Raw genomic sequence first — 16,338 nt, 5'->3', positions numbered from 1 at the left:
CTCTGCTTTCCCACAGTATTCCATGTTTATACTTATGACCATTATTAGACTACACTGTAATGGTTTCTTCAGAATATACTTGCCTAATGGGAACCATCGTCTTTGTACCCTCCAAGCTGGTTGTCTCTCAAGGAAAATAAGAGTGCCTCTTCTTGCATCAGCTTTCAGCCTGTTTAGATTCCTCTGTAACTTTGGGTACATTGTGTAACCTTCCTACATCTCTTTTGATTAATAACCTATAAATTTGTGAAAGGATTAAATGAGATTTTTTTACAGAAAGTTCTGCGTTGTGTTTGGGGCTCTAAAAACCATTTAATATGTCAATAGCTTCTCTTCCTGTTGTTGTTACTATAAATACTCAGTATTTGTTGTTTCTTATAAAATAATTTTCTTATTTATCTGTTCTATACCTGAATATAAAATGTGTTTACCAAAATATTTAAGTATATTAATAGAATAAAAAAACAAGTAAGCTAAAGAATTAGAACAAAGGGAAAGTAAAAGCAGGAGAAAGAAAATCAAGCTGGCTTGAAATTAGGACAACTAAGATTCAGCCTACCACTGCTCCCATCCCCGCCCAATTTTTTTATAGTGTTTATTCACAGTAGCTCTTTTAAAATATGGTATTTTCTTTGTCCAACCTTAAAAGACAAGGTGGTAACTAAATGTATATGAAAGTCACTGAAGTTGCTTTACTGTACACAACCACTGGCTAAAATCCAGTGAAATGATGGCAGGGGTGTCTGCCAAAAACTGATGACTGGTTTTGGAATGACTGATTTGAAGGTCTTTCTGACAGTAGTTAGCAAGGCCCAGTAGGTTAGCCCATATGTCTTAAAATGTAGATTACAAAACAGTCCCTAGGACATGGGAAGAAAATAGAGTTTATATTTATATGTAGTATTATCCTTTTAAATTTCTGGGGATTTGTATATATTTCATAACTATTTTTGCTGGGGATATGTGCATTTATTTTTTTTTAAATATAATTTTTTATTTTTTATAAACATGTATTTTTATCCCCAGTGGTACAGGTCTGTGAATCACCAGGTTTACACACTTCACAGCACTCACCAAAGCACATACCCTCCCCAATGTCCATAATACCACCCCCTTCTCCCAAACCCCCTCCCCCCAGCAACCCTCAGTTTGTTTTGTGAGATTAAGAGTCACTTATGGTTTGTCTCCCTCCCAATCCCATCTTCTTTCATTGATTCTTCTCGTACCCACTTGAGCCCCCATGTTGCAACACCACTTCCTCATATCAGGGAGATCATATGATAGTTGTCTTTCTCCGCCTGACTTATTTCGCTAAGCATGATACGCTCTAGTTCCATCCATGTTGTCGCAAATGGCAAGATTTCATTTCTTTTGATGGCTGCATAGTATTCCATTGTGTATATATACCACATCTTCTTGGGATATGTGCATTTATTAATAAGTTATATATGTCAGGGGCACCTTGGTGGCGCAGTAGGTTTAAAGCCTCTGCCTTCAGCTCAGGTCATGATTCCAGGATCCTGGGATGGAGCCCCGCATCAGGCTCTCTGTTCAGCAGGGAGCCTGCTTCCCTTCCTCTCTCTCTGCTTGCTTCTCTGCCTACTTGTGATCTCTGTCTGTCAAATAAATAAATAAAATCTTTTTAAAAAATAAGTTACATATGTCAGAAATGTATCTCAAAATTTTTTTATTTTAAAAAGTTTCAAGATTAGGTTGTTTTTAAATTTCTTCCTCATTTGGCACCAGTTTATCTTTTTAGCTTTCTGGCTCCATTATTTTGCTGGAGATCCCTTCCTTTGGTCTTGCTCTCCCCCTGGAAGGTCTTTGGAGGCTCTTTTACCTAAGGTAATTCTTTAAGGAATCAGTTTGAATTTTAACATTTGCTCCTTCTATCCAGAATGGCCTCCTGCTGTGTCCTCTTGAGAAGTCCTGCTCAGCTCCCAGGGCTTCATTCATTGATTGTTCTCTTTGGAGACATCTTTCTTAACATTTCCTGTTCATAGAGTGGACTTCTCATTGGTCCCATAGGATGTGGAACTTACATGCAGTGTGCTCATAGAATTCGGCTATGTTCCAAAAGTTGATTACTATGTTTTAAACAGCCTATTATGGTAAACATTTTTCAAATGTAATGATTTGAATTTTTAATGTTGTTATATACGTGAAGTTAAATGGTAAAATTAAGGCAGAACCAAAAAGGAAGAAGTATTTTGGTTTCATCAAGGACAGGCACCAAGTATGCCTTTATGCATCTTGAAATCAATCACCATAATATCAGAGAACATTCTTGCTCATTTTTTTTAAAGATTTTATTTTATTTGACAGAGATCACAAGCAGGCAGAGAGGCAAGCAGAGAGACAGAGAGGGGGACGTAGGCTCCCTGCCAAGCAGAAAGCCTGATGCGGGACTCCATCCCAGGACCCTGAGATCATGACCTGAGCTGAAGGCAGAGGCTTAATCCACTGAGCCACCTAGGCATCCCCATTCTGCTCATTTTGTGGAAACATTATTGACCCAAATATAAACAAGAACATTCTTCAAAGGTCTGAAAAAGTTTCTTGGTGTTTAGGTGCTTCACTTATAAATAGTGGTTTTTTGGTTTTTTTTTTTTTTTAAAGATTTATTTATTTATTTGACAGAGAGAGATCACCAGTAGGCAGAGAGGCAGGCAGAGAGTGGGGGGGAAGCAGGCTCCCCGTGGAGCAGAGAGCCCGATGTGGGGCTTAATCCCAGGACCCTGAGATCATGACCTGAGCCGAAGGCAGAGGCGTAACCCACGAGTCACCCAGGCGCCCCTGGGTACTTCATTTATGAAATTACAGTCCTTTTTATTGATTTCTCTTTTCTAATACTGTGTTTTTAAATAACGAACAGTAAAGGAGTTTGGTGTACATGTTACCTTCTCTTAACTAGATCCGAAGTTCCACAATAGACCATATCATAATTTTTTCTTTCTTTTCCCCGATACTGCTTATGGAGCTTTTTACATTCTCAGGCACAGCATAAGCCACTAGCCTTGTTTTTCTCTTTGTCCATCATAGCGCCTCCATATAGTGGAGCCATCAAACTCTTTCCAAAAGGACACCTAGAAAAAGGATTTCATGGCAACATCATGGGTCATGGTCTTAAATTTAGAGGGCTTTCTTTTACTCACCTTTCTTTATATATGTTTTTTCTACCCAGTCCATTGTTCCGGAAAGTATGGCAGGTTGTAGGCATGGTACGGTACTCTAGAATCTACGGTTTGATTTTAGGCAGACAAATTACAGTCAATCAGTCAGCTCCCTCTGATGGCACCTTACATTCCCTGCTCTCCTGCAGTTTTGTTTGGATTCAGAGCATAGTTGGCAAGATTAAGGCATAATTGTCAGTACAGTTGATTATTAGGATCAGATTATTTAACCACCTTTATGTTGGTACACCAGATAATGTCTATATTCTTCGACTTGGCCATGCATGTGATACCATAAGTTTTGGGTTGTTTTTTTTTAGCAGAGTGTGTGTTGCTTTGATGGAGTCTGTGTGTCTTATTGATCAAGCCATTCCTGTGGTGAGAAATTAGGATCCTGTCCCCTGATAAGCTCATCAGAAATTAGAGGACTTTGGTCTAATCATGCATGTGATTGCTGAAATCTCCTCTTTGATGAGGATGTCTTAGTCTGTTGAGGCTGCTGTAACAAAATACCACAGACTGAGTGGCTCATAAATAACACATTTATTTCTCACAATTCTGGAGGCAGGAATTTTACGGTGAGGGTCTAGGCATGATTGGGTTCTTCTGTATGCTCCCTGAGCTTACAGACTGCTGACCTGTCTGCTCACATGATGGAAATGGTGAGGGAGCTTTGTGAGGCCTCTGTTATAAGGGTATCAGAGTGCCCTATTTTTTATGGTGCTTTGCATCTTAATAACAGAAGAGGACTTTTCTCAATTTATTCTTGATTGTTTAGCATCTCCTAGGAGAATTTTGCTTCCCATTTGCCTTCTGGGAAATAATACAGAATTCTTGATAGGAAGTTCTTATACCTACTTACAGGGTCAAGAGTCCGCAAATAGAGAAAAAGCAAAGGGATGGTAATGTAATCAAACTAAGTTAGGATAAATGGCTGCCTCGAGCAGTTTTTTTTTTTTTTTTAAGATTTTATTTATTTATCTATTTATTTGACAGAGAGAGATCACAAGTAGACAGAGAGGCAGGCGGAGAGAGAGAGAAAGAGAGAAGCAGACTCCCTGCTGAGCAGAGAGCCCGATGCGGGGCTCGATCCCAGGACTGTGAGATCATGACCTGAGCTGAAGGCAGTGGCTTAATCCACTGAGCCACCCAGGCGCCCCAGATTTTTTTTTTTTTAATTTGTGAAAAAAATGCTCATTGTAGAAATGTAAAAACATAGAAGAATGTTAAGAAAGAAACTTGCTGTCATCCTCAACCCAGAGATAGCTAGTGTTACTAGTGATTTGGAAAAGTATCTTGATTAATTTAGCTCTTCTAATTTAGATAATGCTGGATATTTATAAATTCTGTTCTCTATTTCTTAGGTTATTAAGTTTTTCCTAAAACATTATTTTTAATAGTAATATTATGTTTTATGAGTATAAGAAAGTACTCTCACGAGGCTTCTGCTTTTTGTCCCTTTAATGGACAACTTGTATGATAAATGGACTCTGATTTTGTTGTTAGGATTAACTTGTGAAAGTTAAGCTACTGGATTAAGGATATAAAAATTATTTTTATAGCTCTGTATAAGTATTGATAGCTTAATCATTTCAAGAAATTATCATTCACTTTTTTTTTTTTTTTACTTCATGAATGTTGGGAGCTCAAGGAGGGCAGGGCATGCTGCTCTGGATCTGCCCAGGGAACCAGAATTGGAGAAATTTTTTAACGTACTTGAAACACTTTATACAATAATTGCTACTGGAAGCTCTTTTGAAGTTTTTCTGAGGCAAGTCTGTTATTAATGTATACCAGTGGTCCAAGGTATGGATTTTTAAGAGCATTCCAATTGGAAAACTCCTGAGACACAGCAAACAGATAAATGCTGAATGTTTTTGCCATTTTGTTTGATTTGTTATCTGTTTAGAAACTATGCTGAACTCAGCATTTGGCTTTCATAATACTAGAAAAGGCAGTATTAAAATTAGAGAAGTGAAAAAAAAATTAGAGAAGTGATTTAAAGTTGGTCTCAAATATATTCTGGGATTCTAGAGATGGAGACCGTATTCTCAACAGTTCAATCTTTAAAATGACATTTGTTTTTCCAGTAATGTTTATATGTAGCTCTATTTTAATTACTGGGTAGACCCCATTTTTTGGAAGAAAATAATACAACTTAAATTAGCTTTGCTTGGTAGCACACTTGACTGATTACAGGTAGAACATGTTCTTTATTTGCCTGTATGTGAGTCAATGAGTAAAAAAATGCTTCCTACAACTGCACAGTTTGGGGGAAAGTGGAAGCATGGTGTGCCTTTTTATTGTTCCTTCGGTTACACTGTTTCTAATTATAGAAGCTTACATCACCTTAGTTGGTGATGAAGGCTTCCCTCTCCTTTGCTTTTTCTTCCTCGATCACTCCCTAAGGAAGGATCATATTTCATAGTGCTTATGTGTCCTGCTGGTAGCTTTAGCAGGGTTTTTAGCAGCATGGTGCTGACCATTTAGTGGTCATAGCTGATAGTGTGTTGAAGCGCACTTTTTCTTAATAGGAGGAGAATGTTGATGCTCTGGCTTCCCTTTTTTCAGAAAGGCTGAGTGATAGATAGAATGCACTTTGAAAAGAGGAATTCCTGAGGGGCACCAGCAATTAGAATTAATCGTGTCTGATAACTTAATGAGGATTCATTTCAAATATTAAAGTTAAGCAAGGGATGAGGAAGAGGTGGAAAAGCTTGATATGATCCTTTACAAGGGCTTGGATGTTACCTCTCTGACATTATGGTAACGGGTCATTCATTCTTCAAAAGGATTAAAGTGGTTTTACTATATAAATCAGCACACTTAATTTATATTTTGAAGACCAAATGCTTACAACTAAAATAGAGGAACGAGGGGCCTGTTTATTTTGTGGTAGTACATAATTTTTCTTTGTTCTTTACCTGCTTTTGAATTTGGTTTCTCCCAAGTTATAATTACAGTTTTCACAGTTTTCACTGTGCAGATGGGGAATAAACAATATGACCTTGCCTGAGATTACTATAAATCTGGTTTTTGTTATTGTCGGTTTGTTTTTATAATGTCAAGAATGTATATCCTCTGATAATTTTATCGTTGATGACCCCCCCCTTTTCAGTGTTGTTTACTAAGTAAGAAATATATGTATAGTTTAGTAACTGTCAGAACCTCATTTTTGGCTTTCCATGCAATATTTCTGATGTTTTCATTTGTATTTTTGTTTAGAGGCAGTATATTACAGTCAACATATTTTAATTATTAGCTACATAGCATTTACATTTTTATAAATATATTTGTAATGGTTTGAAGCTTTGCAAAAACCAATGTATGTCGATTGCTTTCTTTTATGGTGGTGCGGCAGACCCTTCTGAAGCCAAAGATTTAATCTCATGTGGCTTAACATCATGATGTTTCATATGCAGGGGAAATGTATTCTTAAATGGCTATTCTGTGGTGATGGTTCCTAGATAATGTGTAGATCAGGGCACTCTCCCTTGCTGCGTTTACTTCATTTGAATTGGTAAGATGAGATCACAATAAAATTCTAAAAATGATGGAAGTGAAAAAGTGTTTATTCACTTAATCATATTTTTAGTTACTTGACAAATTACTGACTGTTGTCTTCAAAAGATGTTTCTTTCTTTCTTCATTAATTAGGAGGTTATGTCATTTTTTTTCTTGAAGAAATCGTGTGGTATAGCATATCCTCAGAATGCTGGTGGATTCATAAGCTGAATATAGGATTTGACCTGTGTATTTCTTTGATGGTATTGTTGCGCAGGGGGATTCTGTGTGCTCTGTTCACCATACAGTTCCCCAGGATGGCAGATACTATGAGGTGATTGGTAGAACAAGGAAAAGGATGATGTCATCTTCACTTACAGGCCATGCTATAGGAAAAGAGAGTTGTTCCTTTGCTGAGTCGTTGTTTACTACAGTAGTTTCTAACATATGGCATCTAGTGGATTGCATTTCATACACAGAGCAGCAGTTTCTTAAAGCAGCTAAGAGATGGCTCTCTCTTGCTCAGCTTGAGGTCCTTCTTTGTGTGCTATCAGCATGATTTATTATAAAAAGGGGGTGGTGGAAATGACCATTATGATCTTGTTTTTGGTTATAATTTAATCCTGTTGGTACCATACATGAATGTAATTGTTATCTGTCAATGAGACTGAACTACTCTTGAGTCATGTTACTAATGTTTATATATAAAAGGCTTGTCTTAGAAATTTATCTTTAGTAATTGTTGGGCTTCATTTACATAGAGTGCCTGCTATCATTTTTCTGTTTCAAAATATGAATGCTCAAAATTAGATTTCAGTTAATTTATTCTTGAATGCTTAACATAGTGTTAAAACTCCAACACATTATAGTTTATTATAAATAATTAAATTGAGGGGCGCCTGGGTGGCCCAGTGGGTTAAAGCCTCTGCCTTCGGCTCAGGTCATGATCCCAGGGTCCTGGGATTGAGCCCCACATTGGGCTCTTTGCTCCACAGGGAGCCTGCTTCTTCCTCTCTCTCTGCCTGCCTGTGATCTCTGTCTGGCAAATAAATAATTTAAAAAGCAATAATTGAGAAAATATATTGGTGCTTGAAAATCAACCTGTATATGTTTACCATGTTTTATGTTTAGAAAGCTAGTCATGCTTATTTGTATTTTTGAGATTTAATTTTACATTTAAATGCAAATTTTTTGTATGTATTCTTTGGAAACTTTCACCAGAAATATGATTCTTAAGTTTTATGGAAATCTAAGTACGTAAGTGATCACATAATTTGAAAGCATGACTTACTTTTGTTCAGAACAGTATTTAGCTTTACTATAGTTTATTGTACTTTTATAAGTAACAGTACAATTCAGGTTGGCAGGTTAGTATTGTTCAGAAAGTGAGTCATACTTTGCCCAGAGGTATTAAAGAACTCTTTTTTTTTTTTCTTTATTTGGTGGAGCTAATGACATGATGTTTCTTTGACAGTGGAGTCCTTTGTAATAACACCCATCTTTCAGGTAATAATTTCTCTTCCTAAGTTGCACATCTCTTGCCCTCAAAATTAGTGTTAGGTGAATAAAGCAAAATAATTGTATTACTTTGCTTTGTTCATTGATTGTAACTCTCAAAATTTTGCTGTCTGGGGATGTACTAAGCATTTTATCATTGGAAACTATATCATTTTTTGGCCATTGGGAGGCACCATTACAAACTTAAGTGCAAACTATAGGAGTATCTGCAGTAGGTTCCTTGTGGCAGAAGTGTGAAGAGTAAGGGTGGATGCTAGAGGAATTGTTTTTAGATTGGATAGGGTGTGGCAAAATTTAATATTTTTCTGGAATTTTTATAGAAAAATGTTTACTTTTTAGTCCAAGTGCTAGTTTTTAAACAGGTATAATGATTTTCTTCTCTAATTCCTTTTGAGTTTTACTGGCATCCTGTGTCTTTCTAGGAATTGAGTGCCGGGCTGCAGGAAAGTATTGCATGGGTTATTCTTCCTCAGAGGAGTTGGTATAGGCTGCAACTCGACTGTTATGCCTAGTGATGTTTTTCAGCTTTTCTTTGCAAAATGAATTTCTATTGTTTCCATTTAAATATATACATAAAAATCTTACTACTTAGTACTTTGATATTTTTTTTTTATTTTTTTTTATTTTTATTTTTTTTTTTTTAAAGATTTTATTTATTTATTTGACAGAGAGAAATCACAAGTAGACAGAGAGGCAGGCAGAGAGAGAGGAAGGGAAGCAGGCTCCCCGCTGAGCAGAGAGCCCGATGCGGGACTCGATCCCAGGACGCCGAGATCATGACCTGAGCCGAAGGCAGCGGCCTAACCCACTGAGCCACCCAGGCGCCCCAATACTTTGATATTTTTAATGTTAAGAGTATCCTAAAGGTTATATCTTTTAGAACAGTTACTTGATAAATAAGTTTTGCAAGCAGAAACCCCTGATTTAGTAATGTAGCAAACACTTATGTGACATCTGAGGGGAAGGCTGCCTTACATATTTGTAATGCAAGTATTTTACCAGTGCTAATTATTTTCCCTTGGGAGGACAATACTGTGCTAAATTTGAATAATAATAAGAAATCTAGCTTCCCAAATAAAGCTCTGTATCAATGCACAGAATTAAAAATCAAGATGGATTTTTTAAAGTGAAACAGAGAGGTGCTTTAAGCCAATTTTTTTCTTATAGAATTTAGCTTGCTGACATGTCTCAGGAAAGGGTGTGTGTGTGTGTGTGTGTGTGTGTGTGTTTTCAGTAAATTGCTTTTTGGGCTACATCTGCAGATACAGTAGCCAATTGATCTAATGCAGTTTCTGAAGGCTTTCTATACAGGTGATGTCATCCTTTTAGCTCTATTCTCCTCCCACTCTCTTTCCTTCTTATTAGATATTTCATCTTACTGCAGAGCATGGAATCAATAGGAGCTTCTCCTTAGGGAGCTGCTGTGAAACAGGCAAGGACAGTAGGAATTAAGACAGTAACATATAGTCTTGTTTTAGTAGAAGATATAGTGCTTTTGTGTTATCATATATAAATTTTCAACCAGAAAAGCCAGACTTAGATCAACATTACTGTCTTACTGATGCATTAGAACAAGAAGCAGTACTGCAGAGCTGTAAATAGTGCATGTGAAAAAGAGAAAATTTCAATTTTGGATATTTTCAGGCGTTCTCCAGGACAGACCTGTTAGAGCATATATATATCTTCTAACTACCATTTGCTTGCTCATCGGTTGATTGTTTTTTTTTTTTTTTTAACCTTTGGTGATTAAGAAGATAAAGAAGAAACTTTCATTTTAAGGATACAGTGTTTGGTTTGCTTCCGATGCAAAAGAATTACTGCAGTGCTTGCTCTACAGAATGAAATAAGTTGAAGAAAAGACAAAGCTGTATTACAGAAAGGAAGGGTTTCTCAGAATCCAGGAACACAGATTTGGTGCATGTTGCCTTATTTACTTTGATTGATACTGTATTAACTGTGTGTTACTACTGTGCATGTCTGTGCCAGGAGCCTGAAGAAGCATGTGTATGTCTGTATGTACTGAGCCAGAAATGTAAACATCTTGATTTACTGTGATTTGCTTGTTAAAAGTGAACATTGTGATGAAAACTGTTGCAGTTATTTAGAACAATACTCTGAGCTACTGAAAGCTCCTGATTTCAGTTTGAAAGGGATTTGGAGAAGCTGCCTTTATATAACACTGCAAATGGCGTATGATTTGTAAAAAGAAACTTAACAGAATTTTGTCAACATACTCATCCCTGTGGCTCTGGTTTGAAAAGGAAACTACCCTTTCCAGCCCAGGAAATGGCTTTTCTTGTTCGCTGTTATGCCAATTGTCTTCAGCCATGGGCCTCCAAAGTAAGTAATGTTTATTATTTTCTTGGAGATGGATATAATCTAGTTACTAAATTTAAATTCTGTTACTTTGAATTGTAAACGAGCTTTATTGTGCTCTTACATTTCCTAAACTTTAATAATAAGTATTACAAAGCATTATGTAAAAAAGCTCAATCTCATGGCCATTTTGTTTTTCAATTTAAAGGAATCTCTAAAGTATTCTAATGTATCTCTAAGAGGATTTGAAAAAATACCTTCGTAATAATCTATAGACTTAAAATGTAATGTATTTGAGGTGTACTGTCTTCAGACTGAACCATTTGGTTATAGCTATTTCTGTACTTCTCTGTGAGTATGCTCTTTAACCTGATTGTATTGTATAGCTTCCTTAAATGGTCGATGCATTTAGCAGTGTTAGTCTAATCTCTATATTTATATGTTTTTATATTACACAGAAATTTTAGGAAAACAGGGTAATAACTCATCAGTGAAGTAATATGAAGGACATACTTAGTATGAAAAGTCTATGAAAAAATTTTTATGTTCTTAAGCATTTTAAAAATAGTCGTAAGTGAATCATTAGTAGCTTGAGGTGTTAAGATAGCATCTGTTACATTTGTCACTTTTTAAAAAGCAAAATTAACTCACAGAAAAGCAAAATGCTACACAACAGGACATGCTAGGTTTTAGGAAAATATGCAATGTAATTTAATAAATTGTATTGTTAATAGTGGTTGTTTATATAGATCTGAAATTTGATGCTACTCAAGTTATCTTTCCTAGTATGTAAATTTCAAAAACAAACCCAGAGAAGTGTGAATTTTTAGTTTTGTTTTATGAAACTGTATGTTTTAGTAAGCACTTTAATTGTAACATTGGCTGTGTCAGGATTTCTTTATGGTTCTGTTGAATAGAGACAGGCACAATAGAGGCATTTCCTAAGATGAAATCATGTCTTTGTTTAAAGGTTGTCCTACTGATGGTGACTAAGGGAGAAATACTGTTGATAGCATCACTGCTATTTTCTTAAACGCAGCTTCTTGAAATACATTTAAATTCACAGTCTATTTGGCAAACAGCTGATTGAAATGTAAAAAGATGGAGAGAAACATAGGTATAGGTATGCGCTTCATTTGTACTATCTGGTAAGGCATGGGTGGCCTCCATAGTACAAATGCCACCTGTGGGGCCTACGCTTTGCTAATGCTTGATAGTAACACTACTAAGATTTAAAACCTGTGGAAGGAAAATGGATGAGACTAAATGAAAAAGCTTTGAAGAAAATCAAGAATGAGATATAGGGGTTGTTGTTTAGAATACCAACAAAAACATAGTCTTTGGTGGTATTGGTAACCAGCTTTTGATTTAAAGTTTAACAAGTGTAGAAGAGCCAAGAGGATTTTAAAAATCAGATTCTAAGGGTTGATTAAACGCCAGCAAATACTATCTGAGCAGGATTCTGTGATTGGTACTTGACTATGTAAATTAGTATTAGGGAAAGAGTATGACTTCTTTCCACCCCTCCCCCATCTCTCATGTTACTGCTGTTGGAATTTTAACTCTGGATTGTGATTGCAAACACATTAAACCTGTGGTTAATTTTTTTAAACTTGGTTCTCTTGGCTTTCCAATACATCCTACTGATTTTATTTATTCATGTGCTATGCCCACTCTACTACTTGGCTTTCGTTACTTCTGAATTCATTTTCTTGACAGAATAAATAGTTCTAGAAGCCAGATAAGGGTGGGGGGAGGAGATGAACTTTATTTAGGTCCTGGTATGTTCAAAATGCTTTATTTCATATTTATTTTTAAAATAATTGTTTAGTTATATATAAAATAATAAATTTAAAGGTTTTTTTTTCCTTTAGCACTTTGAAAAAGTTAATGTGCCATCTCTCACATCCATTGTTGGTAATTAGAAGTCTGGGCTCCTTATAATCCTCAGTCCTTTGTTAAGTAATCTCTTTTTCTCGTCAGTGGTTAGTTGTTTTGTTTTGTTTGGATTTTTCTTTTTATCCTTGATGCCATGAGGTTTTATTTTGGATTTTCTAATTTTTTGTTTTGTTTTCTTGGGACTTGCAAGCTCTTCTCAAGATTCTCAATGGGAATCTTTATTCCCATTGGTCTTCAGTTATGGGAAATTTATTTTTTGAAAACTGCAGCTCTTAGTGTTGCAGATGTTGGAACTCTGAATCTGTCCATATTATCTCTAAACACTTGTTTCAGACTTTATTTTCACTCTATGCATTTCCAGTTTGATCTTCTAACTCACTGATTCTCCATTTGTCACCATTTGCTGTTCTGCCCTTCATCTTTTAAATTTCTCAATGTAATCGTTGTATTAATTGATTTGGGAGAGGCGTTAGGGTTCAAAACCGATGGCCGAGAAAGAATTCTTGAGACATCTTTGTTGCAAAAAGGTGGTCTTATTAAGGCACAGGGACAGGACCCGTGGGCAGAAAAAGCTGCACTGGAGTCATGAAGAGTGACCCATTGTATACTTCCAAGTTGTGAGGGGGTTTGGGAAAGCATAAGTCACTAAAGACTTTTGGAAGCAAGGTTTCCAGGAGCTTGAGGGGGCTGACTGTTGTTGGGAAGAGGTCACTTACTACTGTCTAATAAAATCTTAATCATGAGACCCTTCAGATATATATATTGGTGGGCCATATACTTGTGGGAGAGGAGTGATTGCCACACGTGTCTAGGTGGGGTTTAGAGATAAAGGAAATTGCTAAAGCAATTTTATATGTTAAAGTAGATTTTTAGGGTGGGGGTGGTGTTTAGGATTGCCTTTTCCCATTAGCAAACTGTCAACATCCAGGCAGTTAAGTCCCTAGAGGAATGTCATTCTGCCTGTTTCAAGGACTTGTCAATGGGCTGTAGGTAGTAAGGAAATTTAATAATTTCTCTTATGCCTTTGTTTCCCACACCATTAATCATTTCTGAAATCTCAAGTGACGGTTTTTAACAGCCACCCTTGTTTAATAACTTTTCATTTCATGAATGGCAGTCGTTTCCCTTATTGTCTGCTTAGCTCTTTCTTCATGTTTAAAGTCTTCTCTTAGTTGAGTGTGTTTGCATTTTTTTTCAGGAGGTTGATACTCTTTGAGTGATTGAGAACTCACCTTCCTGGTCTGTTCAAGTTGTTTACCCAAAGTGACTTATTTACTGGGTGGAAGAGATATCATCACTTTGGCTTCTCTTTGCCTTCTTTTAGGTGCTTCTATGGTCACTGGTCAAGGCAATGAGTCCATTTACATTTTTACACACAGCTAAATCTGCAGGTCATTTTCTGACCCTTACTTTACCTGTCTGCGTAGGTACAGTTGACAACTCCCTTCTGGGCATACTTTATTCAGACTAAGTCAGAGTCTTAGCTGTGATTTACTAGACACTGTGGGACTCTTCTCCCATTATCTCCTGCTACACTCCTCATTCAGTGCAGTGACTGGTTTCCTGCACTCTTAAACTGATTTCCTCTTTTCTCAACAAGTCTGTCTGCACTTTTAATAAGCCTACTGTTAAGTGCAAGTATTGATTGAAAGCTGCTCTTTGGTTTTAAAAATGTTACAGTGGGGAGATACACATGTCAGTGTCTCTCCAACCCTCATCTTCTAGTAAAGCTAATGAACTAAGAATGTATGCTTCCCTTATAGTTCCATTTGCCTCACGCAAAGTACTAGTGTAATATACCCAAGGTTACTGTGGTTATATACGACTATTTCCTTTAGGACTTCTGAGACATTTTAGATTGTCTTCATAAAACAGTCTCCAAAGGGTGTTTTTGGGCCTCAGAATCTCTTTTCTTTTTTCTTTTTAAGATTTATTTATTTGACAGAGAGAGTGAGCGAGCACAGCAAGGGGAGCAGGAGAGAGAGAAGCAGGCTCCCCATTGATCAGGGAGCCTGATGCGGAGCTCAGTCCTAAGACCCAAAGTCTTGGCTCCACTTTATATATTAGGTATATTAGTACTTAACATGTTCTTGTAAAGCATTCTAATAAATGTTTTCTCCATACAAAAATGAAATATTTTAGCTGGATATTGTAGATCATGCCAAAATACCTTTTGGGCTACCAGCCTTGATACTTCTTTTTCACTAAAAAGTGCTGCTCTTGATTGCCTGGATATATTCCTCCAAATCTCTTCTCCCAAACTTAGATGAGTATATGTACACAGAAAACATATAATCATGTTTTTGTGCTTTAAAAAAAATGACTCATATTTATCATGAACGTTACTTTTTTGAGTCAGTACAGCTAGGAGACCTATTCAGATTTGATTTATACAGGTATGCTTTATACCTTCAACTGTCGCACAGTATTCCATAATAGGCTGTAACAACTCAGCCATTCTTGTGATTATTTTTCTTTAATTCAAACTATTACACTTTGTTTATAATGAATGTTCTTACATATTCCTCCTTGCACACCTATATGCTTTTTGGTGATAGATACCCAAAGAGGAACTGTTGAGTCATAGGTTTATGAAGTTAAGTGTAATAAATCTTAATGTTTGCTCTTCAAAGTGGCTACTCCCCAAATCACTCTCCAGAGTGGCTATACCAATTCATAACTTAGTAATTTATGAGAATATTGTTTTCCTCCATAGCCTTGCCCGTATTTTGTGTTATCAAGCTTTCTTTTTGCCAATCCCATGAACATTTATTTGTTTACATTTTTAATTCCCTGGTTGCTGGCAAGATTTAGCAATCTCTTCCAGCAGCTCTCTTCTCCTGCTGCTCTGATTTAAGTGGCCCTGTATGGAGATGGCAGAGCCAAAATACCAAAGTAGTATCTGAGTTTGCATTTAAAGAAGCTGCCCCAAAGTATTGCCTGGACCTGCAGAGAACTTTGAGTCAGAAAAATAGACACTTTTTTGGCTTAAGTCTGCCTGAGACATACAGCAGATCTTAGGTCATTGCTCTTCCCAGAAACTTGTAGTAGCTCTCTATTACCTGTAGGATTCAAAATCACAATACTTTGCTTGTCATTGAAGATTATGTTCTACCTCTAGCCTTTTTTTTTTTTTCCAAAGATTTTATTTGTTTATTTGACAGACAGAGATCACAAGTAGACAGAGAGGCAGGCAGAGAGAGAGAGAGAGGGAAGCAGGCTCCCCGCTGAGCAGAGAGCCCGATGCGGGACTCGATCCCAGGACCCTGAGATCATGACCTGAGCCGAAGGCAGCAGCTTAACCCACTGAGCCACCCAGGTGCCCTACCTCTAGCCTCTTAATACATCTCTTTCCCTTTATATGTATACAGAGTCTTCAAAAGACTGTGTACTTTTTCGTAATCTGTGTCTATATTCAAGCTGTTAGCCAAGGAACCTTTCCACACCGCAAACTGAACTTTGACACTGGTCCTCATGGACATGTGAGCTCCAGCAGAGCTCAGAAGTTTGGGTATAGGAAATGGATAAGGTAACTGGAAAATAGGAATGTTTGCCAGACCTGGTAGGCTAGAAGGATGACGCGGTAAGTGAATTGACATTGCTCATTAAAGGTAAGCTAATAACTCCCTACTGGGGGTAGAAGGAATAGGAAAAGGGGCAGATAAGCTGAGAGACCGCAGAGAAGGTTTAAGAAATCCAGGATTCCAGGGCGCCTGGGTGGCTCAGTGAGTTAAAGCCTTTGCCTTCGCCTCAGGTCATGATCCCAGGGTCCTGGGATGGAGCCCCGCATGGGGCTCTCTGCTCAGCAGGGAGCCTGATTCCCTCTCTCTGTCTCTGCCTACTTGTGACCTCTGTCTGTCAATCAATCAATCAAAAAAAAAAAAAAAATCCAGGATTTCTATTGGAGGAAAACTTTCTCCTTTTTGCC

The 16,338-nt window shown here is 37.0% G+C and overlaps 1 protein-coding gene across 7 annotated transcripts in view; it reads left to right on the top strand.

The window, feature by feature from the left end:
* The window catches only part of RAPGEF6 (Rap guanine nucleotide exchange factor 6), a 196,446-nt gene that overhangs the window by 77,664 nt on the left and 102,444 nt on the right, over positions 1 to 16,338 (top strand). The window contains exon 1 of one of the 7 annotated variants that reach the window (XM_059174495.1): positions 9,987 to 10,535. The exons of the other annotated variants lie outside the window; for them this stretch is intronic. Coding sequence (XP_059030478.1) covers positions 10,482 to 10,535 — 54 coding nt within the window. The 5' untranslated portion in view covers positions 9,987 to 10,481. Of the gene's footprint in view, positions 1 to 9,986; positions 10,536 to 16,338 lie in introns of those variants that run through there. 7 annotated transcript variants of the gene reach the window in all.

This window comes from Mustela lutreola, chromosome 5, assembly GCF_030435805.1.
Source record: "Mustela lutreola isolate mMusLut2 chromosome 5, mMusLut2.pri, whole genome shotgun sequence".
NCBI lineage: Eukaryota > Metazoa > Chordata > Mammalia > Carnivora > Mustelidae > Mustela > Mustela lutreola.
The sequence above is the reverse complement of the archived record's forward strand: the minus strand, read 5'-3'. Positions and strand labels throughout refer to the sequence as shown.